General features: G+C 42.5%; 1 protein-coding gene across 4 annotated transcripts in view; it reads right to left on the bottom strand.

The window, feature by feature from the left end:
• The window catches only part of sh3pxd2aa (SH3 and PX domains 2Aa), a 309816-nt gene that overhangs the window by 119953 nt on the left and 163962 nt on the right, over nucleotides 1-25901 (bottom strand). For 2 of the 4 annotated variants that reach the window (XM_063071466.1, XM_063071467.1), the window contains exons 6-7: nucleotides 23191-23219; nucleotides 4977-5108 (exon numbers count right to left, since the gene is read on the bottom strand). In XM_063071466.1, coding sequence (XP_062927536.1) covers nucleotides 4977-5108; nucleotides 23191-23219 — 161 coding nt within the window. Of the gene's footprint in view, nucleotides 1-4976; nucleotides 5109-5414; nucleotides 5507-14273; nucleotides 14438-23190; nucleotides 23220-25901 lie in introns of those variants that run through there. The other 2 variants (XM_063071468.1, XM_063071469.1) reach the window with 2 other exon arrangements.

The raw sequence follows: 25901 nt of genomic DNA, 5'->3' as shown, positions 1-25901 counted from the left end.
AGAGTATGGGAAAACAGGAAAAAGTCTACACCTTTATTCCTTCTGTCAAAATCCACGACCATACACGTCCCTACACTGTATTCCATCTGTAACTTTGCCCATTCTTTTATTGTCTAAAGACTGCTGTAGACTCCCTGCTTCCATAACACTACCTCCCCCTCCACATACCTTCATATGGTCTGTAAATTTGGCCACAAAGTTATCAATTGCATCATCAAAATCATTGACATATTACATGAAAAGAAATGGTCCCAAAACTGACACCGGCAAAATACCACTAGTCAGTCATTGACAGCCGACCTGAAGAGGCCTCCTTTATTCCCACCCTTTGCCTTATACCAGTCAGCCAATCTTGTATCTCTCTTGTAATACCAAGGTTTTACCTTGTTAAGCAGTCTCATGGGCAGCACCTCGACAAAAACCTTCAGGAAACACAAGAAAACCACATCTACTACCTGTCCTTTGCCTATCCTGCCAGTTATTTCCTCAAAAAATTTCAACACACTTGTCTGGCAAGATTTCTCTTTAAGCAAACCGTGCTGACTTCGGTCTATTTTATCACATGCCTCCAAGTACCCTAAACTTCATTGTTAGTAATGGATTCAAACAATTGCCAACCAATGAAGTCAGGTTAACAGGCCAATAATTCCCTGAATTTTGCTTTCTTCTTTTCTTTGCGATCTTCCATTCCTCTGGAAACATTCCAGAATCTTGTGATTCTTGAAACATCACTACTATTGCCTCCACTTCAGTTACCTCTTTAAGAACTCTGGGATACAGTCCATCTCCTGTAGTAAAACTCCTCTAGAATGCATTCATATCTTTTCTGGAATGTGGTCAACAGAAATTTTGGATTTTTGTATATTAAAGCAATGAAGAGGCACAGCTTTAGCAGAAAAAAAAAAGTGGCGGTTAGGTAAAACAAGTTAGCCACAACATTTTACAATAGTGAAAAAGCTGAATGGTCTAATACTGACCGTATTTCTTATGTTTTTTTTTCAAAAGTGGCCCTGTGGTGTAAACACTGTAGGATCACCCATTAGTATATAAACTGTAAGGGGAGAGGGAAGGGGCAGAGGGAGTGGGGGACAGGGGAACAGGGAGCAGGGGGAAGAGGGTTGATGGAAGCTGGGAGATGGGGGGAGTGGGAGACATTGGGGGGGCACAGTGGGTGGGGGGAGACGCAGTGGGAGGGTGAGGAAACCGGTTGGGGGGTGGGGAATTGAGACACAGCTGAAGATGGGGGAGAGAGACATAGAAACATAGAAAACAGGTGCAGGAGCAGGCCATTTGGCCCTTCGAGCCTGCACCGCCATTCAGCATGATCATGGCTGATCATCCAACTCAGAACCCTATACCTGCCTTCTCTCCATACCCCCTGATCCCTTTAGCCACAAGGACAATATCTAACTCCCCCTTAAATATAGCCAATGAACTGGCCTCAACTGTTTCCTGTGGCAGAGAATTCCACAGATTCACCACTCTCTGTGTGAAGAAGTTTTCCCTAATCTCGGTCCTAAAAGGCTTCCCCTTTATCCTCAAACTGTGACCCCTCATTCTGGACTTCCCCAACATCGGGAACAATCTTCCTGCATCTAGTCTGTCCAATCCCTTTAGGATTTTATATGTTTCAATAAGATCCCCCCTCAATCTTCTAAATTCCAACGAGTATAAGCCTAGTTGATCCAGTCTTTCATCATATGAAAGTCCTGCCATCCCAGGAATCAATCTGGTGAACCTTCTTTGTACTCCTTCTATGGCAAGAATGTCTTTCCTCAGATTAGGGGACCAAAACTGCACACAATACTCCAGGTGTGGTCTCACCAAGGCCTTGTACAACTGCAGTAGTACCTCCCTGCTCTTGCACTCGAATCCTCTTGCTATGAATGCCAGCATACCATTTGCCTTTTTCACCGCCTGCTGTACCTGCATGCCCACTTTCAATGACTGGTGTATAATGACACCAAGGTCTCGTTGCACCTCCCCTTTTCCTAATCGGCCACCATTCAGATAATAATCTGTTTGCCTGTTCTTGCCACCAAAGTGGATAACTTCACATTTATCCACATTAAATTGCATCTGCCATGAATTTGCCCACTCACCTAACCTATCCAAGTCACCCTGCATCCTCTTAGCATCCTCCTCACAGCTAACACTGCCGCCCAGCTTCGTGCCATCCGCAAACTTGGAGATGCTGCATTTAATTCCCTCATCTAAGTCATTAATACATATTGTAAACAACTGGGGTCCCAGCACTGAGCCTTGCGGTACCCCACTAGTCACTGCCTGCCATTCTGAAAAGGTCCCGTTTATTCCCACTCTTTGCTTCCTGTCTGCCAACCAATTCTCTATCCACATCAATACCTTACCCCCAATACATGTGCTGTAAGTTTGCACACTAATCTCCTGTGTGGGACCTTGTCAAAAGCCTTTTGAAAATCCAAATATACCACATCCACTGGTTCTCCCCTATCCACTCTACTAGTTACATCCTCAAAAAATTCTATGAGATTCGTCAGACATGATTTTCCTTTCACAAATCCATGCTGACCTTGTCCGATGATTTCACCGCTTTCCAAATGTGCTGTTATCACATCTTTGATGACTGACTCTAGCATTTTCCCCACCACCGATGTCAGGCTAACCGGTCTATAATTCCCCGGTTTCTCTCTCCCTCCTTTTTTATAAAGTGGGGTTACATTAGCCACCCTCCAATCCTCAGGAACTAGTCCAGAATCTAAAGAGTTTTGAAAAATTATCACTAATGCATCCACTATTTCTTGGGCTACTTCCTTAAGCACTCTGGGATGCAGACCATCTGGCCCTGGTGATTTATCTGTCTTTAATCCCTTCAATTTACCTAACACCACTTCCCTACTAACATGTATTTCCCTCAGTTCCTCCATCTCACTGGACCCTCTGACCCCTACTATTTCCAGAAGATTATTTATGTCCTCCTTAGTGAAGACAGAACCAAAGTAGTTATTCAATTGGTCTGCCATGTCTTTGTTTCCCATAATCAATTCACCTGTTTCTGTCTGTAAGGGACCTACATTTGTCTTAACCAATCTTTTTCTTTTCACATATCTATAAAAGCTTCTACAGTCAGTTTTTATGTTCCCTGCCAGTTTTCTCTCATAATCTTTTTTCCCTTTCCTAATTAAGCCCTTTGTCCTCCTCTGCTGGACTCTGAATTTCTCCCAGTCCTCAGGTGAGCCGCTTTTTCTGGCTAATTTGTATGTTTCTTCTTTGGAATTGATACTATCCCTAATTTCCCTTGTCAGCCACGGGTGCACTACCTTCCCTGATTTATTCTTAGACGGCGGAAGGGGGGAGAGAGACACGGCGGAAGGGGGGGAGAGACGCGGCGGAAGGGGGGAGAGACGCGGCGGAAGGGGGGAGAGACGTGGCGGAAGGGGGGAGAGACGCGGCGGAAGGGGGGGAGAGACGCGGCGGAGGGGGGGAGAGATGCGGCGGAAGGGGGGAGAGACGCGGTGGAAGGGGGGAGAGACGAGGCGGAAGGGGGGAGAGACGCGGCAGAAGGGGGAGAGAGACGCGGCGGAAGGGGGAGAGAGACGCGGCGGAAGGGAGAGAGAGACGCAGCGGAAGGGGGAGAGTACAATGTTGGGGGAGGACAATGTGGGAGGAGGGGTGGGAACGGGAACAGAGAACCCGTGTGCATTTGTGCGTGTATGGAATTGCAAAGCAACATTTCACATCAATGGCCTTTCATTTCTGATGAAGATCATCAACTTGAAACTTTGACCCTGCTTCTTCCACAAATGCCGTCTGACCAGCAATTTTTTTTGTTTCCTTTCATATTTCCAGCACCTGGTGATAACACCATTTGTGATATAGTATTGGGTTACCTGTGTAATGTTCTAGAATGATACGCATACTCTACATACTAGAGTCATTCAGTTACAACACAGAGACTAGAACGACCCATTTATTTCACATACTGTACTCGATTACCCAGTTACTGTATACACTCAGTTTAAATGAGTTATTCAGTTTCCTTTCATCCTGTGCTGGGTTATCCAATTCTACTATATGCTTTGCTAGATTATACAGTTGATATACTGTGAGATTACATGATTACATCACATTTAGTATTGCATTACTCAGATACTGTTTATACTGACTGAACTGGTCATTTGAACATTGGAAGAAGGGTAAAGTAAATTGCACGTTTTTGGAAAGTGTCTTCCGTAAACGACAAGGGTGGCCAGACACATTCTACTGACACAGCCTGATTCTGTTAAAAACAACTACGTTGCAAACTGACACAATGCAGCAAACTGTAAGGCCTCCTCTATTTGAACACTGAAGAGCAACATTAACACTAGTACAACAGCCAAGCACTTCACATTGACAAATATTTCTTTAAAACAGCACAACAGCAGCTTGAGGTCACATGCTGTCACTTCCACTCCAGTTTTATCGCACTAATATAGAAATACAGAATAACAAATGGGGGGAAAAGGAGACAGATGTTGAGAGAAATTTTTCAGGGAAAGAACAGATCAATTTGAAATGGTAACCTTCATATTTTTAGGACAGGGACTAGAAGGGAAACAACTTTGCATTTCATGGAAGCAGATTATCAGGGACTGGTTACAGTTTGCAAGCAGCATTATGACATTGACTATGTTTACAGCAATTTTACATTGTTAATTAAGAGAGAATTTTGCAGACATTCCTACAGAGAGAGGCAGATCTTGGACTTGAGCCCAAAGCAACAGGGAGCTCCTGACACTCAGCCAAAGGCAGACACAGATGGAAGTAATGTACAGTGCTGGGTCCGAGAAAGAGAGAGCGAGAGAGAGCCGGGGGGGGGGGGGCGGTGAAGAAACAGAGCAGGGGAACAGAAACAGAGAGCAAGGGGAAAGAAAGAGAGCAAGAAAGAGAGAGGGGGGTACAGAGAGGGTGGGAGAAAAAGAAAGAAGATTTTTATGATTTTTTTTCTTACTTACCACTCTCGCTTTTTTCAATAACATCCACTACTTCCCCTGCTTTCAGGCTAATCTCAGAGTTCTCCTGCTTCTCATAGTTGGCGACTACCACATACTGATCCAAAACCATGGGCTCCGAGACAGTCTCCGAACCTGGAGTAGGGAAAAAGCAAGCTGTCAGCCAACTCGCAGCCATGACTCCTTGCAAGCGACAGACTATTCCACTTACGATAGGCCAAATCTTTAGCACCCTTCAACCAATCAGAATTCAAGTTCAGTCTACAGAATATTCCTAAAGATCTGGCCATATAGAATCTTCCTTCCACCCCCTCAGCTTCACTGCGTAACATTCAAGTCTTCAGGTTCATGTTTAAATTAAGATTCTTGGAGTTTTAATCCTGAAAGAGATGTCAGCACAGGATGTAAAATATCCACAATTCTCAATTTCATCTCACACACATAATCAAGGAGAATGCCAGCAGCCGCTAGAGAGACAGTTAAAAATAATAAACAGCCCGTCCCATCTCTCTCTGCCAAGGAGAGAGCAGAGGCAGTGTGGGGGATGAGAACACCAATGCTAATCGGCTGCTCCTAAAGCCTTAAATAGAAACATATGAGTGGGACGGTCCAGGGAGGGCAAGCTGTTTACATAACAGTCAGAGACAGAAAAACTATTTTCCAGCTCTGTTATCTGATTAACTATTTTCTTATTCAATTTCACAACTCATTACTCAATGATCTGAATTAGAATGAAGTCTGGTTTCATGCGGTATCATGAAACCCCAACACCTCCAAATGTTGACAAATTTAGCCTCGTGACTCCAAAGCTACTTTCAGCGTTACTGGGCTGAGTACATAGGGCTTCCTGGATGCTGTTGGAAAGTATTTATCATCTCTTGACTGAATATCAATTACTGCCCGACTTCATCTACTCTCATCATACTCCCGTTTCTACTGACATCTTCAGAGCATGCAAACCTACCACCATATAAAGTCTTATTATCAATTATCAAAGGCCAGGCAACCCAGGTATAACCACAGAGTAGTAACTTCACGAAATCCACCTTCACTCATTCATTTCAAAAGTAGTTTAAGTTCCCCTCAAAGAGCTGTGGGAGGTTCTTGACACACACTGCTTCTCCACACCAGTTAAAGCACCAATATACAAGCAGTCCATAATTATGTAAGGGTTCTGTCCCTGAGAGTGGTCTGTAAACTGATTTCTGTGTCAGAAATATGTTTTCTATAGCTACCCCTTGGTAGCGTTCTACATACACTTGTTATTATTCCTTCATTCCATCAAATATTTACACCCATATACCTGTAATAAAACCTTTTAACCTATTCTAAAATCAATCTAACCCTTCCCTCTCACATAGCCCTCCATTTTTCTATCATTCAGCCTTCTATCTAAGAGTTTCTTAAATGCTCTACCATCATTCCTGGCAGCTTGTTCCATGAACCCACTACTCTTTGTAAAGAACATCCCACTTATACTTTTCTCCAATCATCTTATATTAGTCATTTCCACTCTGGGAAAAGTCTCTGGCTATCCACTCAATCTATGCCTCATTATCCTGTACACCTCTATCAAGATACCTCTGATGCACCTTTGCTTCAAAGGGAAAAGCCCTAGCTCCCTCAAGCAATCTTCAAAGTCACGCTCTCTAGTCTAGGCAGCATCTTGTAAATTTCCTCTGCACCCTCTCTAAAACTACAATATCTATCCTATAATGAAGCGATGAGAACTGAATACAATGTTCAAGGTGAGATCTGACAAGGATTTTATGGAGCTGCAACATTACATCACAGCTCTTAAACTCAATCCCATCAATAAGGAAGGCCAACACACCATACACCTTCTTAACAAACTTATCAATTTGTTAAGAGGGATCTATGGATGGGAAACCTAAAATCTTCCTGCTCATACAAACTGCAAAGTTTTGTTCTGCATTGCTGTACTCTGCCCTCAAATTCAATATTCAACATGAATTACTTCACATTTTTCCAGGTTGAACTCCATCTGCCACTTCTCAGGCCAACTCTGCATCCTGTCAATGTCTCAAAACCTCCATACTATCCACAACTCCACCAATCTTCATGTCACTTGCAAACTTACAACGCACCCTTCACTTCCTCAACCAAGTCAATTATAAAAATCACAAAGAGTAGGGATCCCAGGACAGATACCTGCAGAACATTGCTGGTCAACCACCTCCAGGCAGAATACCCTCCCATCTACTACCTCCCCCTGCCTTACATGGGTAAGCTATTTCTGTAAACAGCCAAGTTTCCCTGGATCCCATGTCCCCTGACTTTATGAATGAGCCTACATGTGGAATCTTACCAAACACCTTACTAAAATCCATATACACCACATCCACTGCTCTGTCTTCATTATGTGCTTTGTCATAAAAACAAAGAATTCAGGCAGGCTCAGAAGGCATGACCTACCCTTCACAAAGTCATATTGATTATCCCTAATCAGACTACGTCTGTAAATCCTGTCTCTAAGAATCTTCTCCAATAATTTCCTATTACTGAAATAAGTCTCACTGATATCTCAACTCCCTTATCGACCGAGACTGAGAACAACAGCATTAGTAGTGAGAATGGCAAAGGTATGGTCAAAAAAGGTGGAGGAATGTTTACAGGACTACTATGCATCAGTAGAATGAACCATTGTCAGGGATTCATAAAGATACCGTGCCATCATTGTCTTCATGAAGAGCTGCATGGATAAATGCATGCCTCGAGAACATATCTAGTCTCACAAATTGGAAGACCTTGATATAAACAGTCTTCTGAGGGTCAAATCTGAACTGGTCAAGACCAGCAATTTAAAACCCTACAAAAAGTCCAGGTACAACCTGTGGAAGGCCATATTGAGAGCAAAAAAGGAATTTCATACAACATTCAGAATCAGATTTTTTAATCACTGATATACACTTCATTACGTACAGGAGGTACCTAATGAAGTGGCCACTCATTGTATGTTCATGGTCTTCTGCTGTTGTAGTCCATCCACTTCAAGGTTGGGCATATTGCACATTCGAGATGCTCTTCTGCACACCACTGTTGCAACATGTGGATATTTGAGTTACTGTCACCCTCCTGTCAGCTCAAACTAATCTGATCATTTTCCTCTGATCTCTCATTAACAAAGCATTCTTGTCCACAGAACTGCTGCTCACTGGATGTTTTATGTACATTCTTTGCAGACTGTTGTGTGTAGAAACATCCAGGAGGATCAGTGGTTTCTGAGATACTCAATCCATCTGCTTGGCACCAACAACCATTCCACTGTGAAAGTCATTCTGATCATATAAGAAATTCTTCCCCATGCTGATGTTTGGTCTGAACAACTGAACCTCTTGACCATGTTTCCATGCTTTTCTGCATTCAGTTGCTGCCACATGATTGGCTGATAAGATATTTGCATTAACGAGGTGTACCGGTGTACCTAATTAAGTAGGTCATGAAATTTATTGCTCTGTGGCAATACCCAAACATTACTATAAATTACAATAAGGATATAAATAGATAAAGAGCTAGATTGCTAGATAGAGCAGAATGAATGCAAAATTATGAGAGGGTGTTCATGGACCATTCAGAGATCTGATAATGGAGGCAGAAAAGCTGTTTCTAAAATATTGAATGTGTGTCTTCGGGCTCCTGTATCTCCTCCTTAATGGTAGTAATGAGAAGAGGAATACCCTGTATGGTGAGGGTCCTTCATGATGGATACAGCTTTTTCAAAACATTGCCCTTTGAAGATATCCGAGTTAATGGGGAGACTTCTGCCCATGAAACAGATGCCAGAGAGACACAATCAGATGCATGACAGCTGTAGAATACGAATCCTCATCTCCTTGAAAATGGCATCACATGTTGATAGGGTGATAAAAAATAGTTTTGGCACATTGGCTTTCATAAATCAAAGTATTGGGTACAGGAGTTGGAATGTTATGTTGAAGTTGTATAGGACATTGGTGAGGCCTAAATTTTGCAAACTGAGTGCAGTTCTGGTCATCTGCCTACAAGAAAGATAACAATAAGCTTGAACGAGTACAGAGATAAAGTACAAGAATGTTGCCAGACTTGAGGACCTGAATTATAAGAAAAGTTTGAATAGGATAGGACTTTCATCTCCTCAAAGTAAATTTATTATCAAAGTACATATACAATTGCAAGAAAAAGATGGTGAACCCTTTGCAATTACCCGTTTTTCTGCATTAATTACTCTTAACGTGTGGTCTGATCTTCATCTAAGTCACAATAATAGACAAACAATCTGCTTAAACTAATAACACAGAAACACTTGTACTTCTTTTCCTCAGTACTGAGTACACCATTTAAACAATCACAGTCTAGGTCCAAACAAGTATGTGAACCTCTGCGGTCATGCCTTCTACAAAAGTTATTTGGAGCCAGGTGTTCCAATCAATACGATGAGATTGGAGGTATGGGTTGGAGAGGTGTCCTGCCCTCTTAAAAGGAAGACACACAAAGTCAGGTTACTGACAGAGTCTGCTCTTCTCAAGAAACATCTGCTAATGTGCACCAGACCTCAATCAGAACAATTTTCAGAGGACCTTAGAAGTAGAATTGTAGATATGCATGAAGCTGCAAAAGGCTACAAAAAGCATTTCTAAGACCTGAGTGTTTGTCAGATCACAGTAAGAGAAGTTCTCTACAAACGGAGGAAACTCAGTACTGTTGCTACTCTCCCTACGAGTGGGCATCCTGCAACAATCAGACCAAAAGCACAATGTGCAATGCTGAAGGAAGTAAACAAAAACCCAAGGGTAACAGCAAAAGACCGGAAGAGATCTCTAAAACTTGCTAAATTTTCTTTTCATGTGTCTATATAAGAAAAACACTGAACAAGAATGGTGTTCATGAAAGGGCACCATGGAGGAAGCCACTACTGTCCAAAAAAAGCACTGGTGCACATCTCAAGTTTGCAAAAGTCCACCTGGATGTTCTTGAATGTTTCTGGGACAATGTTCTGTGGACAGGTGAGACAAAAGTTGAACTTTTTGGCAGAAATGCACACCACCATGTTTGGAGGAAAAAGAGCTCATCCCAACTGTGAAGCATGGTGGAAGTACCATCATGGTTTGGAGCTGGACTGCTTGCAGTCATTGAGGGAATAAGGAATTGAAAATTCCATGAAGACATTTTACAGGAGAATGTCAGGGTAGCAGTCCATCACCTGAAGCTTAATAGAAGTTGAATGATGGAACAAGACAATGATCTGAAACACACAACTAAGTTAACAACAGAATGGTTTAAAAAGAAAATTCATGTTTTGGAATGGCCAAGTCAGAGTCCAGACCTTAACTCAATTGGGATGCTGTGGTATGACCTGATGAGGGCTGTTCATGCAAGGTATCCCAGAAGTATTAATAAAATGAAACAGTTCTGTATGGAGGAATGGTCTAAAATTCCTCCTTGTCATTGTGAAACTCTGATCAGCAGCTACAGGAAATGTTTGGTGGAGGTTATTGCTGCTAAAAGAGGTTCTACCAGTTATTAAATACAAGAGTTCACGTACTTTTTCCATCCTGGACTGTGAATGATTAAACAATGGTTCATGTGTTCAATAATGTCAAGAAAAGTACAATTGTTTGTGTGTTAGTAGTTTCAGCAGATTATGTTTGTCTATTATTGTGACTTAGATGCAGATCAAACCACATTTTATTAGTTAATGCAGAAAACCAGGTAATTGCAAAGAGTTCACAAACTTTTTCTTGCAACTGCAAGTCACAATATACAACTCTGAGATTCATTTTCTTGTGGGCAGACTCAATAAATCCACACTAGAATAATAACCATAAGAGAGTCAATGATAGACTGCATCAAATGGGCATTCAACCAGTGTGCAAAAGACAGCAAACTGTGCAAATACGATAATAAATAAATAAGCAATAATTATTGAGAACATGAGATGAAGTGATTCCATCGGTTGTAGGAACATTTCAGTGAAATTGAGTGAAGTTATCTGCTTTGATTCAAGGTTCTGATGGTTGAGGTGTAATAACTATTTCTGAACATGGCGGTGTGAGTCCTGAGGCTCCAGTGCCTTCTTCTTGATGGCAGCAGCCAGAAGAGAACATGACCTGGGAGGTGGGGCTGCCTGATGATGGATGTTGCTTTCCTGCCGTAACGCTCCAAGTAGATGTGCTGAATGGTGGGAAGAGATTTACCCATAATGGACTGGGCCATATCCACTATTTTTTGTAGAGATCGCTGGAGCAGTAGCTACGATCTTTGAATCCTCTTTGGCTGCAGGGGGGAGGTGCCGGAGGATTGGAGAATGGCAAATGTAGCTCCCTTGTTTAAAAAAGGTAATAGGGAACTATAGACTGGTGAGTCTTACGTCAGTGGTCTGCAAACTATTGGAAAGAATTCTTAATAATAGGATCTATGAGCACTTGGAGAAGTACAGTCTACTCAAGGATACTCAACATGGCTTTGTGAAGGGAAGGTCGTGTCTCACGAGCTTAATTGAGTTTTTTGAAGAGGTACCAAAAGAAATTGATGAGGATAGGGCGGTAGATGTGGTCTACATGGATTTTAACAAGGCATTTGACAAGGTCCTCAACAAGAGACTCATCCAAAAAGTCATGAGGCATGGGATCAGTGGAACCTTGGCTGTTTGGATAAAAAATTGGCTTAAAGGAAGAAAGCAGAGGGTAGTAGTGGAAGGAAAGTATTCTGCCTGGAGGTCAGTGACTAGTGGAGTGCTGCAAGGATCTGTCCTGGAACCCCTGCTCTTTGCAATTTTTATAAATGACCTGGATGAAGAGGCGGAAGGATGGGTGAGTAAGTTTGCGGATGACACGAGGATTGGAGGAGTTGTGGATGGAGCTGTAGGTTGTCGAAGGTTCCAAGAGGACATAGACAGGATGCAGAGTTGGGTAGAAAAGTGGCAGATGGAGTTCAATCCAGATAAGTGTGAGGCGATGCATTTTGGAAGGATAAACCAGAAGGCTGAGTACAAGGTTAATGGTCAGTTACTTAAGAGTGTGGATGAACAGAGGGACCTTGGGGTTCAAATCCATATATCCCTCAAGGTCGCTTCACAGGTTGATAGGATAGTTAAGAAGGCCTATGGGATGTTCGGCTTCATTAATAGGGGGATTGAGTTCAAGAGTACAGAGGTCATGTTGCAACTCTACAAATCTCTGGTGAGACCACACTTAGAGAGAGTATTGTGTTCAGTTCTGGTCACCTCATTATAGGAAGGATGTGGAAGCTACGGAGAGGGTGCAGTGGAGATTTACCAGGATGTTGCCTGGATTGGAAGCAAGGTTAGCAGAGCTGGGACGTTTCTCTTTGGAGTATAGAAGGATGAGAGGGGACACGAGATTATGAGAGGCATAGATAGGGTGGATAGCCAGTACCTGTTTCCCAGGGCACGAATAGCAGACACCAGAGGGCATATGTACAAAGTTAAGGGAGGGAAGTTTAGGGGAGACATCAGGGGTAAGTTTGTTTGTTTTTTTTTACACAGTGGGTTGTGGGTGCCTGAAATGGCTTTCCAGGGCTGATGGTGGAGGCTAAAACATTAGGGGTATTTAAGAGCCTCTTGGACAGGCACATAGATGAAAGAAAAATAGAGGGTTATGGAGTAGTGTGGGTTTAGTACAGTTTTTTAAAGGAATATATGGGTCGGTACAATATCGAGGGCCAAAGGGCCTGTACTGTACTGTAGTATTCTACTGTCTAGTATTTCCCATTCGAGGACATTGGTGTTTCCATACCAGGTTATGATACAGCCAGTCAATATACTCTCCACCACACACCTATAGAAATTTGTCGAAGTTTAAGATGTGATGCCGAACCTTTGCAAACACTAAAGGAAGTAGAGGCACTGCCATGTTTTCTTCATAATTGCACTTGCATGCTGGGCCCATGGAGTCAGGGTCATGGAGAAGTACAGCAAAGTACAGCACAGAAAAAGTCTGTGCTGAACCATTTAAAATGCCTACTCCCATGTACTCCCATATATGCACTATACCCTACTATCCATGTACCTATCCAAACTTCACTTAAACGCTGACATCGAACTCATATGCACCACTTGTGCTGGCAGCTCACTCCACACTCTCAAGAGCCTCTAAGTGAAAATGTTTCACCTCATGTTCCCCTTAAACTATTCACCTTTCACCCTTAATCCATAACCCCAGGTTGTAGTCCTACCCAACCTCAATGGAAAAAGTCTGCTTGCATTTACCCTATCTACACCCTTCATAATTTTGTATACCTCTATCAAATCTCCTCTCAGTCTTTTACTCTCTAAGGAAAGAAGTCCTAACCTATTCAATCTTTCCTTATAACTCAGGTCCTCCAGACAGCCAACATCCTTGTAAATTTTCTCTGTATTCTTTCACTTTTATTTATATCTTTCCTGTAGGTAGGTGTTCAAAATGGTACATAATTAGGCCTCTTATACAACTTCAACATTACATCCCATCTCTTATTCTCAATACACTGATTCATGAAGGCCAATGTGCCAAAAGCTTTCTTTCCCAGCCTATCTACCTGTGATGCCACTTTCAACGAATTATGGACTTATATTTCCAGATCCCATTGTTCTAACATTCTCCACAGTACTCTACCATTCACTGTGTAAGACCTGCATTAAACCGTCTGCATTGTCTGCATTAAATTCCATCTGCCATTTTTCAGCCCTTATTCCACCTGATGCTGATACCTCTGCACGCCATGGTAGCCTTCCTCACTGTCACTACACCCCCAATCTTGGTGTCATCCACAAATTTGCTGATTCAGTTAACCACATTGTCATCCAGATCATTGATATAGATGATAAACAACAACAGACATAGCACTGATCTCTGTAGCACATCACTAGTTACAGCCCTCCAGTCAGAGGCCATCATCTACTACCACTCTGTGGCTTCTCCCACAAAGTCAATGTCTAATCCAATTTACTACCTCACCTTGAATTCTAAGCAACTGAACCTTCTTGACTAACTTCCCATGCAGGACTTTGTCAAATGCCTTGTTAAAGTCCATGTAGACAATATCTACTACCTTGCCCTCATCCACTTTTCTGGTAACTTCCTCGAAAAAACTAAGATTGGTTAGACATGACCTACCACGCACAGGGCCATGCTGACTATCCTTAAGTAGTCCATGTCTATCCAAATACTGGTCCCTTAGAATACCTTCCAATAACTTTCCCACAACTGATGTCAGACTCATTGTCTTATAATTTCCTGCTTTATGTTTAGAATCTTTCTTAAACAGCGGAACAACATTAGCTTTCCTCCAATCCTCTGGTACCTTTCCTGTTGCCAAGGATGATTTAAATATCTCTGCTAGGGTCTTGTCTGGCCCTGGGGATTTAATCACCCTGATTTGCCTCAAGATAGCAAGCACTTCCTCCTCTGTAATCTGCACAGGGTCCATGAAGTTGATGCCACTTTGCCTCACTTCTATAGGCTCTGTGTCGATCTCCTGAATAAATACAAATGGAAAAAAAAATATTTAAGATCTCACCCATCAGTTTTAGCTCCACACATGGATTACAGTTCTGATCTTCCAGAGGACCAATTTTGTCCTTTGCAATCCTTTTGCTCTTATCATATCTGCAGAATCCCTTGGGATTCTTCTTCACCTTGACTGCTAGAACAACTTCATGCCTTCTTTTAGCCCTCCTGATTTCTTTCTTAAAGTGTTCTCTTGCATTTCATATACTCCGTAAATACCTCATTTGTTCTTACCTGGCTAAATCTGCTATGCACCTCCTTTTTTCTCTTAACCAAGGCCTTAATATCTCTTGAAAACCAAGTTTCCCTACATTTCTTATCTTTACCTTTTATTCTGACAGGCACATACAAGCTTTGTACTCTCAAATTGTGTTGTTGAAGGCCTCCCACTTACCAAGTACATCTTTCCCAATACATGCTTGCCAGGCCATTTCTAATGGCATCAAAATTGGCCTTTCTCCAATTTAGAATCCCAGCCGCAGACCCCAGACCTATCTATTTGCATATTTGCTTTAAAACTAATGGCATTGTGGCCATTAGATTGTGTTCCCCTGCACAAACTTCTGTCATCTGCCCTATCTCATACTCTAATAGCAGATCCAGTAACTCTCTCGTTGGGACTTCTACGTACTCCTGAACACATGACAAACTCTATCCCATTAAAATTAAAAATCACCTACTATAACAACCTCATGTTTCTTGCAACAGTCTGCAAGCTCTCAACAAATTTACCCCTCTAAATCCCTAGTACTGTTGGGTGGTCTGTACTATAGCCCTATTAACGTAGTCATATCTTTTTTATTTCTCAGTTCCACCCATAATGTCTCACTAAACTGGTTCTCCAGTGTCCTGACAGAGCACTGCCATGACATTTTCCCTGATTATTTATGTCACCCCCTCCTCCCACTCCGTCAAGTCCAAAACAACGGACTCCCTGGAATACTGAGCTGCCAGTCCTGCTGCTCCTGCAACCAAGTCCTACTAATAGCTACAATGTCATGATTCCAGGTGTTAATCCATGCCAAGCTCATCTGCCTTTCCTATGATATTTTTTGCATTGAAATATATGCAGCTTAGGACATTAGTCTCACCATGCACAACCTTTTGATTCCTGACTTTGTCTGAAGCCTTACCAACATCTGTCTCCACAACCTCTCCACTAATTGTTCTGGCACTCTGGTTCCCATCCCCCTGCAACACTAGTCTAAATCCCACTGTATAGCACTAGCAAACCTTCCTGCTAGGATATTAGACCCCATACAGTTCAGGTTCAAACATCTCTTCTGTACAGGTCCCACCTTCCCTAGAAGAGAACCCAATGATCCAAAAATGCCCTCCCTCCTACACAAGTTCCTTAGCTACATATTAAATTGTATAATCTTCGTATTCCTGGCACAGGTAGAAATCCTGAGATCACAACCCTGGAGGTCCTGCCCTTTAACTTAGCACCTAACACCTTGAATTCCCTTTGCAGTACCTCATCACTCGTTGTATCCATGTCATTGTTATCTACATGGACCATGACCTCAGGCTGTTCACCCTCCCACTTGAGAATGCTGAGGATTTGATCCAAGATATCCCAGACCCTGGCACCCAGGAGGCAACATACCTCAGTCTAGGTATTATCCTCATTACTATACCCCTCAGTGCTAATCAACAAGCTGCAAAACCTGAGCTTTTGTACTTCTGTCTGCAAGTAGATCCTTGTCTTTCTTATTGGGAGACCACAGTCAATGTGGATCAGTGATAACATCTCCTCCAGACTGACAATCCACACAGGCATACCACAAGGATGCTGCATCGACCATTACTCCATTCCCTCGCACTCATGGCTGTGTGGCTAGGCACAGCTTAAACTCTCTGACCTATAAATTCTCTGATGACACCACTGTTGTTGGCAGAATCTCAAATGGCAATGAGGAGATGTACAAAAGTGAGATCGATCAGTTGGTTGACTGGTGTCACAACAACAACCTTGCACTCATTGTCATAAAGTCCAACAAATTGATTGTGGAATTCAGGATTGAACAGCATCAGGTTCCCGGGCTTCAACATCCCAGAGGATCTATTTTGGGCCCAACAAATTGATCAGAATCAGGTCTAATATCACTGGCATATGTCATGAAATTTGTTAACTATACGGCAGCAGTATAATGAAATACATGATAAATAGAGAAAAATAACTGAGTTATATTAAGTATTATAGTCATGTCTATTGTATAGATGAAGTTAGAATAAGTCACACAAAAAAACAGAAATAAAAAGTGAGGTAGTGTGCATGGGTTCAACATCCATTTTGGAATCAGATGGCAGAGGGGAAGAAGCTGTTACTGAATCGCTGAGTATGTGCCTTCAGGCTTCTTTACCTCTTTCTTGATGGTAACAGTGTGAAGAGGGCATGCCCTGGGTGGTGGGGATCCTTAATGATTGATGCCACCTTCCTAAGGCACTGCTCCTTGAAGATGTCTTGGATACAATGGAGGCTAGTACCCAATGATGGAGCTGACTAATTTTACAAATTTCTGCAATTTACCAACAACATGAAGATGGGGCCGTGTATGGCGGCTGTGGTGCGAGCTCTGTTCCAAATCTATAGCATACTACTAATTTCTATGGTTTTCTTAGCATTTTCTGTTCAAGTAGCTGATAGTCACATCAGATACAATATACTGACCCTTCTGAACATCTGAAAGACGGCATTTACCCATTATGTACTGCCTTTCCTACACTGGGATCTCCTGCTTGCGCAGTCCGTAGCAGACTCATCTCTTACGCCGCCACTACCTCAAAAGAAGAGCCGGAGGGAGGGAGAAGGGCTGGCATCCTGGTGAGGCTGAGATGGCGTGCAAATCGGCCACTGCTCCCTAGCATACTCCCGGCAAACGTTCAGTCCCTGGACAACAAGCTGTGCGAACTGAGAGCCAGAATCTCCTATCAACAGGAAACAAAGGAATGCAACGTTTTGTGTTTCATGGAGACCTGGCTGACGGAGGAGATACCGGATCATGCCATCGAGCACTCTGGGTTCTCTCTGATCCGGGCGGACAGCTCAAAAAACCTCACTGGGAAGAGTAAGGAGGTGGGATATGCTTCATGGTCAACAATGCTTTGTGCGACCCCCAGAATGTGCATGCACTCAAATCCTTCTGTTCTCCAGACCTGGAATACCTATGCTGCTGTGCAGACCTTATTGGCTACCTAGGGAAGTTCACAGTTGTTATCATCACAGTGGTGTACATTCCACCGCAGGCTGTTACTGACCTAGCTCTCAAGGAACTGTTTGAGACCATCAGCACACTGGAGACTGCACACCCAGAGGTTGCCTTCATCGTCACTGGTGAATTTAATCGAGCGTCACTGATGAAAGTCTCTCCGAAGTTTTGTCAGCATATCCAGGTGAGCACTCGTGGAGATAACACACTTGACCACTGTTACACTCCCTTCCGCAACACTTACAAAGCTCTCCTTCGCCCAGCTTTTGGAAAATCAGATCACTCTTTGATCCTGCTTCTGCCGACGTACAGGCAGAAGCTGAAGCAAGGCGGCCATAGTTAAAACCGTTTACTGTTGGTCCAACCAATCGGCCTCCATGCTGCAGGACTGCTTCGATGGCGTTGACGGGAATGTCTTCCATGATGAGAATGTCTCCCAGTCACGGATGGAGTCACATGCTTCATCCAAAAGTGCATCAACCATGTTGTCCCCCCCTGAAATCGGTCAGGGTCTTCCCGAACCAGAAACCCTGGATCAATAGTTCCGTGCGAGCAGTACTTCCAGCGCGACATCAGGCTTACATCGCTGGCGATCAGCTAGAGCTCAAGAAAATCAGCTATGATCTGCGCAAAGCTATCAAGTCTGTGAAATAACAATATAGGGACAAGACTGAGTCAAGTTTCACAACAAATAGCACACGTGACTTGTGGCAAAGGCAGCATACCATCGCAGACTTCAAAGACAAACATTGTGGTGCCGCCAACATCGTGGCCTCTCTCCCAGATGAGCTCAATCGTTTGATGTCACTAACTCTGAGTCTCTGAGGAAAGCCACCGCTACAACCTGGTCATCTCTGAGGCTGAGGTACGTAAAGGTTTCCAACAAATGGACAGCTGTAAGGCTGCGGGACCGGACAGCATTCCAGGGTGAGTACTCAGGATGTACGCAGCACAACTGGCAGGTGTGTTTACAGACATTTTTAATCTCTCCCTCTCCCAGTGTAGAGTGCCCACCTGCTTCAAATTATCCACCATTGTCCCTGTACCAAAAAAGACCAAGGTAATATGCCTGAATGACTGGTGTCCTGTTACACTCACCTCAATAATAAGCAAACAGTTTGAGAGGCTGGTCAAGGATTACATCCGCAGTTTGCTACCACCCAAAATGGGCCCCTTACAATTTGCCTACCGACACTACCAATCGACAGACGATGCAACTGCCACTGCTCTACGTACCGTCCTTATACGTCTGGAGAGGAAGGATGTGAGAATGCTGTCCTTGGACTACTGTTCAGCATTCAACACCATAGTTCCATCCAGGCTTGACAAGAATCTCAGAGGCGTAGGCCTTAACCCTGCCTTGTGCAGCTGGATCCTGAATGTCCTGACAGATTGCCAACAGGTGGTAAGAGTGTGCTCCCTTACCTCCACCCCTCTGACTCTCAATACAGGAGCCCCTTAGGGCTGTATACTCTCCCCTCCTTTACACCCTGTATACCCACGGCTGTGTCGCCACCCACAACTCTAATCTGCTAATTAAATTTGCCGACGGCCTACATCGATTGGCCTAATCTCAAACAATAACGAGGTGGCCTACAGGGAAGAAGTCATCTCTCTGACACAGTGGTGTCAAGAAAACAACCTCTCCCTCAATATCACAAAAACAAAGGAGCTGATTGTGAATTACAGGAGGAATGGAGATGGGCTAACTCCTATTGACATCAATGGAGCTGGGGTTGAGAGGCCAAACAGCTTTAAGTTCCTCGGCATCCACATCACCGAGGACCTCACTTGGTCTGTACACACCAGCTGTGTGGTGAAAAAGGCACAAGAGCACCTCTTTCACCTCAGACGGCTGAGGAAGTTTGGTATGGGTCCCCAAATCCAAAGAACTTTCTACAGGGGCACAATTGAGAGCATCCTGACTGGCTACATCACTGCCTAGTATGGGAACTGTACCTCCCTTAATTGTAGGACTCTGCAGAGAGTGGTGGAGACAGCCCAGCACATCTGTAGTTGTGAACTTCCCATGAATCAGGACATTTACAAGGACAGGTGTATAAAAAGGGCCCAAAGGATCACTGGGGACCCAAGTCACCCCAACCACAATCTATACCAGCTGCTACTATCCAGTAAATGGTATCGCAGCATAAAAGCCAGGACCAACATGCTCCGGGACAGCTTCTTCCACCAGGCGAGACTGATTCACTCACACGTATTTGAATGTACTCTATGTTACATTGACTGTTCTATTTATTATAAATTACTAAAATTGCACATTGCACATATAGATGGAGATGTAATGTAAAGACTTTTACTCCTCATGTAAGTGAAGGATGTAACAAATAAGTCAATTCAATTCAATTCTTGTGCAGTAGCACCCCACCCCTCCCCATATGAGACGGTGCTGCAGTCTGTCAGAATGCTCTCCACGGTACATTTGCAGAAGTTTGAGTATTTCAGCTGACAAACCAAATCTCCTCAAACTCCTAATGAAATTTAGCCACCGTCTTGCTTTCTTTATAACTGCATCAATATGTTGCATCCAGGTTAGATCCTCAGAGATATTGACACCCAAGAATTTGAAATTGCTCAATGTCTCTACTTCTGATCCCTCTATGAAAATTGGTTTGTGTTCCCTCGTCTTACCCTTTCTGAAGTCCACAATCAGTTCTATGTGATGTAATCACAAAGAAGGCACGTATGCAGCTCTACATCATTAGGAGTCTGAGGAAATTTGGTATGTAATCAAAAACTCTTAATAGTTTCTATAGATGTATGGTGGAGGTCATTTTAACTGGTTGCATCACCAACTGGTATGGAGCCTCTAGTGCATAGGATTGCAAGAAACTGCAGGGGGTTGTAGTTTCAGCCAGTTCCATCACAGGCACAACCTTCTCCACCATCAAGAGCATCTTCAAGAGGCAACACCTCAAGAAGGTGGCAAATATTATTAACATCCCTTACCATCAAGGAAAGGCATTCTTCACATTACTATCATCAGGGAAGAGCCTGAAGGCACACACAACATTTTAGGAATAGTCTTTTCTTCTCTGCCATCATAACACAAAAGATTCTGCAGATGCTGGAAATCACGAGCAACACACAAAGTGCAGGTGGAACTCAGCCAGTCAGGCTGCAAAACAATGGAGAGAAATTAACATTCAATGTGTCGGGTCGAAACCTTTCACTATTTCTGATCAAGGGCCTTGGCCTTAAACTTTGATTGTTTATTCCTCTCCATAGATACTGCCTGACTTGCTAAATTTCATAAGATATGCCACAGAATCAAAGAGCACTGCAGCACAGAAGCAGGCCCTTCAACCCATCTAGTCTGTGTCAACCCATTTCTCTGCCTAGTCCCATATACTTACACCTAGACCACAACTCTCCAAAGCTCTGCCTTTATGTACCTATCTAAATTTCCCTTATTCTTCTCTTTCACAGACCAATTCAAACTTACCCAAAATCATTGGCAATGATAATAAACCTGATTCTGATGATGGAAGATTGGATAGGCTGGATTTGCATTGGTTAGAGATTAGAAGGGGAAGCAGTAACTTGATTGAAATGAGTAACATTCTGAGGGAGATACAATACAGTGCAGATACTGAATTTGGAATAATCATCTGCTGAAGGAACTCAGTGGATTGAGCAGCATCTGTGGGAGGAAAGGACTGTAGAAATTTCTGCTTGAAATGCTGCAGCAGAACTACTTAACACATCTTGGTAGGGTGAACGTGAGAGGATGTGTATTGTGGGAGAATCCAGAATTAGGATTCACTATTTTAAAAAAAAGCAATGCCCATTTAAGTCAGAAATCTTTTCAACCAGAGAATCATGAGTCATTGGAACTATCTTTCTCAATGGCAGAAGAAGCAGCTTTAAATATTTTAAGAAATGCATAGGTAGGTGAATCTTCACAAGCAAGATGGTGAAAATTTACCACAGGTGGACTGACGACAGATTTGAGATTGCAATCAGATCAAGCGTGATCTTAACATAATGTGAAGTTTATTAATTACAGTCACATAGCACACAAACTTAATGCTATGTAATTGAGTACTGTATTCTGTAACACTGCGCAGTGAGAGATTATTTCTGTAATTTTTTACAGGTTCTAAACCCCCTTGCCATAAATGGCAGTGGATGAAGCATAATACGCAAGGTCTGGGGTACTGAATATGGGGTTGAGAAGACTTTTTTGTACTTGTGTGAAAATAAAAGGCCTTACGACTAGAAATTCAGGAAAACAAAATGAAACAGTTCTACTTTACTATCATCCATAGAATTGCTTCCAATACATCTCCCTTCATCTATACCCATCCACAGAAGCTGATGAGGCATGAAACACTAATAAAGTTCCCTGCATGAACTTCTCTGCACCTTAAAACGTGTTTCATCTTGAACTTACACAGCATTAATATTAGGTTAGTCACTCTCTTGAGTTTGCACAACTATTCATTAAGATCATAGTTGATCTTTAACCTCAGTCTCACTTTCCTGCAATTACCCATCTATCCCTTCATCCTCAATGCCTGAAAATCTATTGATCTCTCTCTTCAATATACTCAGCAGAAAGCCTCTAGAGTCCTCTTCGGCTGGAAATTCCAAACATTTTCAACACTGTGGATGAAGAAATGTTTTCCTTTTAATCTGGAGGAAAATGAATACTGAACGGAGGGGAGGGAGTGATGAGGAGGGATCGAGGGGGAAGGCGGGGAGGGATCGAGGGGGCAGAGGCGGGGAGGAATCGAGGGGCGGTGGCGAGGAGGGATCAAGGGGGAGGCAGGGAGACAGGGCGGGAGCAACAGCGGGGCGTAAATGAAGCAACGGGGGTGGGGTGAAGGGAAAGAATAGCTGACTGACGGCAGCATGAACACCATCTGAACTATTTTGCTAAATTCTCAACCTTCCAAGATGGAGCAGACATTAGTGGGAGAGTATTCTTGCGTTCACTGTCACTGAATTTGAATCCACATTACTTGAATGCTGCCCTCTTTTCTGAAATTCTGTCAATAAATGTTATTTTCAACTAGACTGACTCATACAATAGGCAAGCAAGAGAACCATACGTTCACGGCACATTGTGTATCAGCACATCGTTAGCAACAAATCTTTAAAGGTGTAGACAGAAGCACAACCTGAGTTTTGGTAGGATATGAAGGAATGAGGTGGTTAAAATGTAAAAACTCAGTATGAATGCATGACAATGACAATGTCCTGGGATAGACAAAACTGCCAGCTTCCATCTGCAATTTTAAAGGTATATTTGTTGAGATTGAATTTCAGTGATGTTGAGATGTACAAACAGATTCTAATCAAATTATCCAAACAAATGCAGAGTGTAAATGAGCCAATCAGTGCAATCATCAGCTGCTACTGCCTCATGTGTGGAGTCAGCTGCTCAGCAGCATGGACATTTGGACATTTTTCTATTATTAGCTACTTCACGAGACAACACTGGCGTGTCTATAAACATCAGGAAAAAATGCTTACCTGATTTTTTCCTCATCCCTCCACAATCTCTGTAAAACAAACAGCAGCACAGAGACATGATTAGTGGTATGTCTGAGGGAGGAGAGGCCTGAGCATGTACATGCAGCTCCTCACATTTTCTATCCTTATTCATCATTCAGGCGCAGAGATGGAAGGAGCCTGACTGCAGCACAATCAGAACAGCAAGAAGAAAAATAGCTCAAGTGCTCCAACAGTTGTTGCAGAATCATGTGATCTGCCTGAAGAATATACCATTACTGTTTAAAGGGGTTTGTGTCTTTGCCATAAAACCCAAATTCCTCCAGCAACAAAGTACTAAAACATATTTAGTAAGTTTCAAGACACAATCAGTCAGTCGCCAAAATCGTCTGCCTTCATTATGACATTATTTGATTTTCCCATAGTAATACAGCTTTACATTCCTGACACTGAAGATCACTGGAGATGAAATGTCTCAAAATGCGAGACAGTAGAACAGAAATAGTACCACCAGCTCTCTCTGGTGACAAGATTTGAAAAAATAAAAATACATTTTTATCATTCAGAAAGAATATCCAGAGCAGCCATTCAAACCATAAATGATTAAATAAATTGGTTAATTGTCAATTTCTTGAAAACAGATTTGCAACTGACCAAGAGAATGGAATGCATTGTGCCAGAGCTATAAACTGCTTGGCTCCAGAATATCATGGCCCTAAGCTAAAGAATTGTAACGACACTGACCTCTCATTATCTGCTCATTTGAGGCAGAAAAGAGTTCTATGTTCCCAGGATGAGGTATTCAAGAGAGACAGAGTTGTATTCAGTGCCTAAAAATCAGAATGAATGCTCTGCTATTTAACAATGATTTGCTGGAGGCATAAGTCTTCTCACAGAACACGCTCTCCATTTTGGTTCCTGGTCAGTAAATACAAATTGCAAATGATGGCACCTAATTACACCCCAGCCCCTCACTGCATCTCAACCTCGCTGCCTTAACTAACAGTCCATTCTAGACCTAACTACTTGGTGTGTAAAAGAATTTTCCTTGCGTCACTTTAACCTCAGCTCTTTCAAGTGAAAGTTGAAACCAATGTACTAATCCTTCCTGCCCATATACCCTTCCATTTTCTTTCATCCATGGCTATTCTGTTTTATTTCTTCAGGATTTAATCGTTTTCAGTCCCATTAATTTCCCTGCCATTATATAGTTATGAATTCTAATTTTCTTTAATTTCTCACTTTTATTAAATTCATGATTTCTTAATATTTTGAGAGGCTATTGTATGTTTTTATATATTTAATGCTCTGCCATTTTTTCATTCACCATTATAAATTCTCCTATAAATTAAGCATTCAGGCCTACAAATGTCTTCATATCTTTTTCTTTTTTACATTCCTATTGAAGCTTTTATGTTCTTGTATGTTTATTTTTACACTCTTCTTTTTGTTCTCTTAACTAATCTCTAGGTTCATGTTGATAAATTCCACGCTGTTCCAGATCCTTGAGCCTGCTACTTTCTTTGGCAAGTTTATCTGACTCCTACAATAAAAATAGAGAATGCTGGAAATACTCAGTAGATCAAGCCATCTCAATGGGAAAGGAAATTAATTAATATTTCAGGTTAAGATGCTTTGTCATGATTGTGAAGGTTAACTGGTGTCCACTATTGGGTAGAGAAGTGGTAGAATCAGTGGTAGGGCATGTTGAGGAATAAAGTGAGATTAGTACAGGATTAGTGGAAATCGGTTGTAGATGATCTGAGCAAATTACTTGGGCCATTTCCATTCTGTATAACTCGATATTAATGTAATGTCTGTGAGAACAGGTTACAGGGAATTGAGAGGCTAGTGAGGTTGCTCTGAGAACCAATATGGACTCAGTGGGCTGTACTGTCCACAATGTACTGTACTATACCACAAAGAGGTATATAATAACTCTGCTTCCATTTTCTACTCATCTCCATTGGGATGATTTATAGCATGCCTTGAGCAGTGGACAGAACCTATACATTGAAAGGTATAGCATAGCGCAGGCCCTTCAGCCCATGATGTTGTGCCAATCTTTTAATCTACTCCAAGATCAATCTAATGATTCCCTCCCACATAGCCCTCCATTTTCTTTCACCCTTCACCCTCTATATCTGCCTCTATCACTAACCAGGAAGTGCATTCCACCACTCTTTGTGTAATAAAAAAAACCTACCTCTGCCATCATCACCCCCCATACTTTCCTCCAATCACCTTAAAATTATAATCCCTCATATCAGCCACTTCCACCCTAGGAAAAAGTGACTGGCTTCCACTCAATCTACAGTGTGCCTCTTAACATCTTGCACATGTTGTCAAATCACTTCTCATCCTTCTTCACTCCAAAGAGAAAAATTATAACTTAGTTAAGCTATCTTCATGAGGCATGCTATCCAGTCAACCAATTTTCTATGCCATATGCTCCTTTTGCCACCTTCTCCACCTGCAGTGCTTCTTTCAGGGAACTATGGATTTGCATCCTAAGAACCCTCTGTAATATATCTATGTTCCTGAATGTCCTTCCATTGAACCGTAGACTTTCCTGATGAAGATGGCTGAGTTTGTCATCGAAACGTCGGTTACAATAGATACCTGTACCCAGATGGAAGCCCGAGAAGAGCTTATTTTGTATACTTTCTTTTTACATTTAACCTCCCAAACTGCTCAAATTTCCAAATGATATATATGCCTGTTTATCCTCT

The sequence above is a fragment of the Mobula hypostoma genome, chromosome 19 (genome assembly GCF_963921235.1).
Source record: "Mobula hypostoma chromosome 19, sMobHyp1.1, whole genome shotgun sequence".
NCBI lineage: Eukaryota > Metazoa > Chordata > Chondrichthyes > Myliobatiformes > Myliobatidae > Mobula > Mobula hypostoma.
Note: the sequence above shows the minus strand (reverse complement) of the source record. Positions and strands in the feature narration are given on the sequence as shown.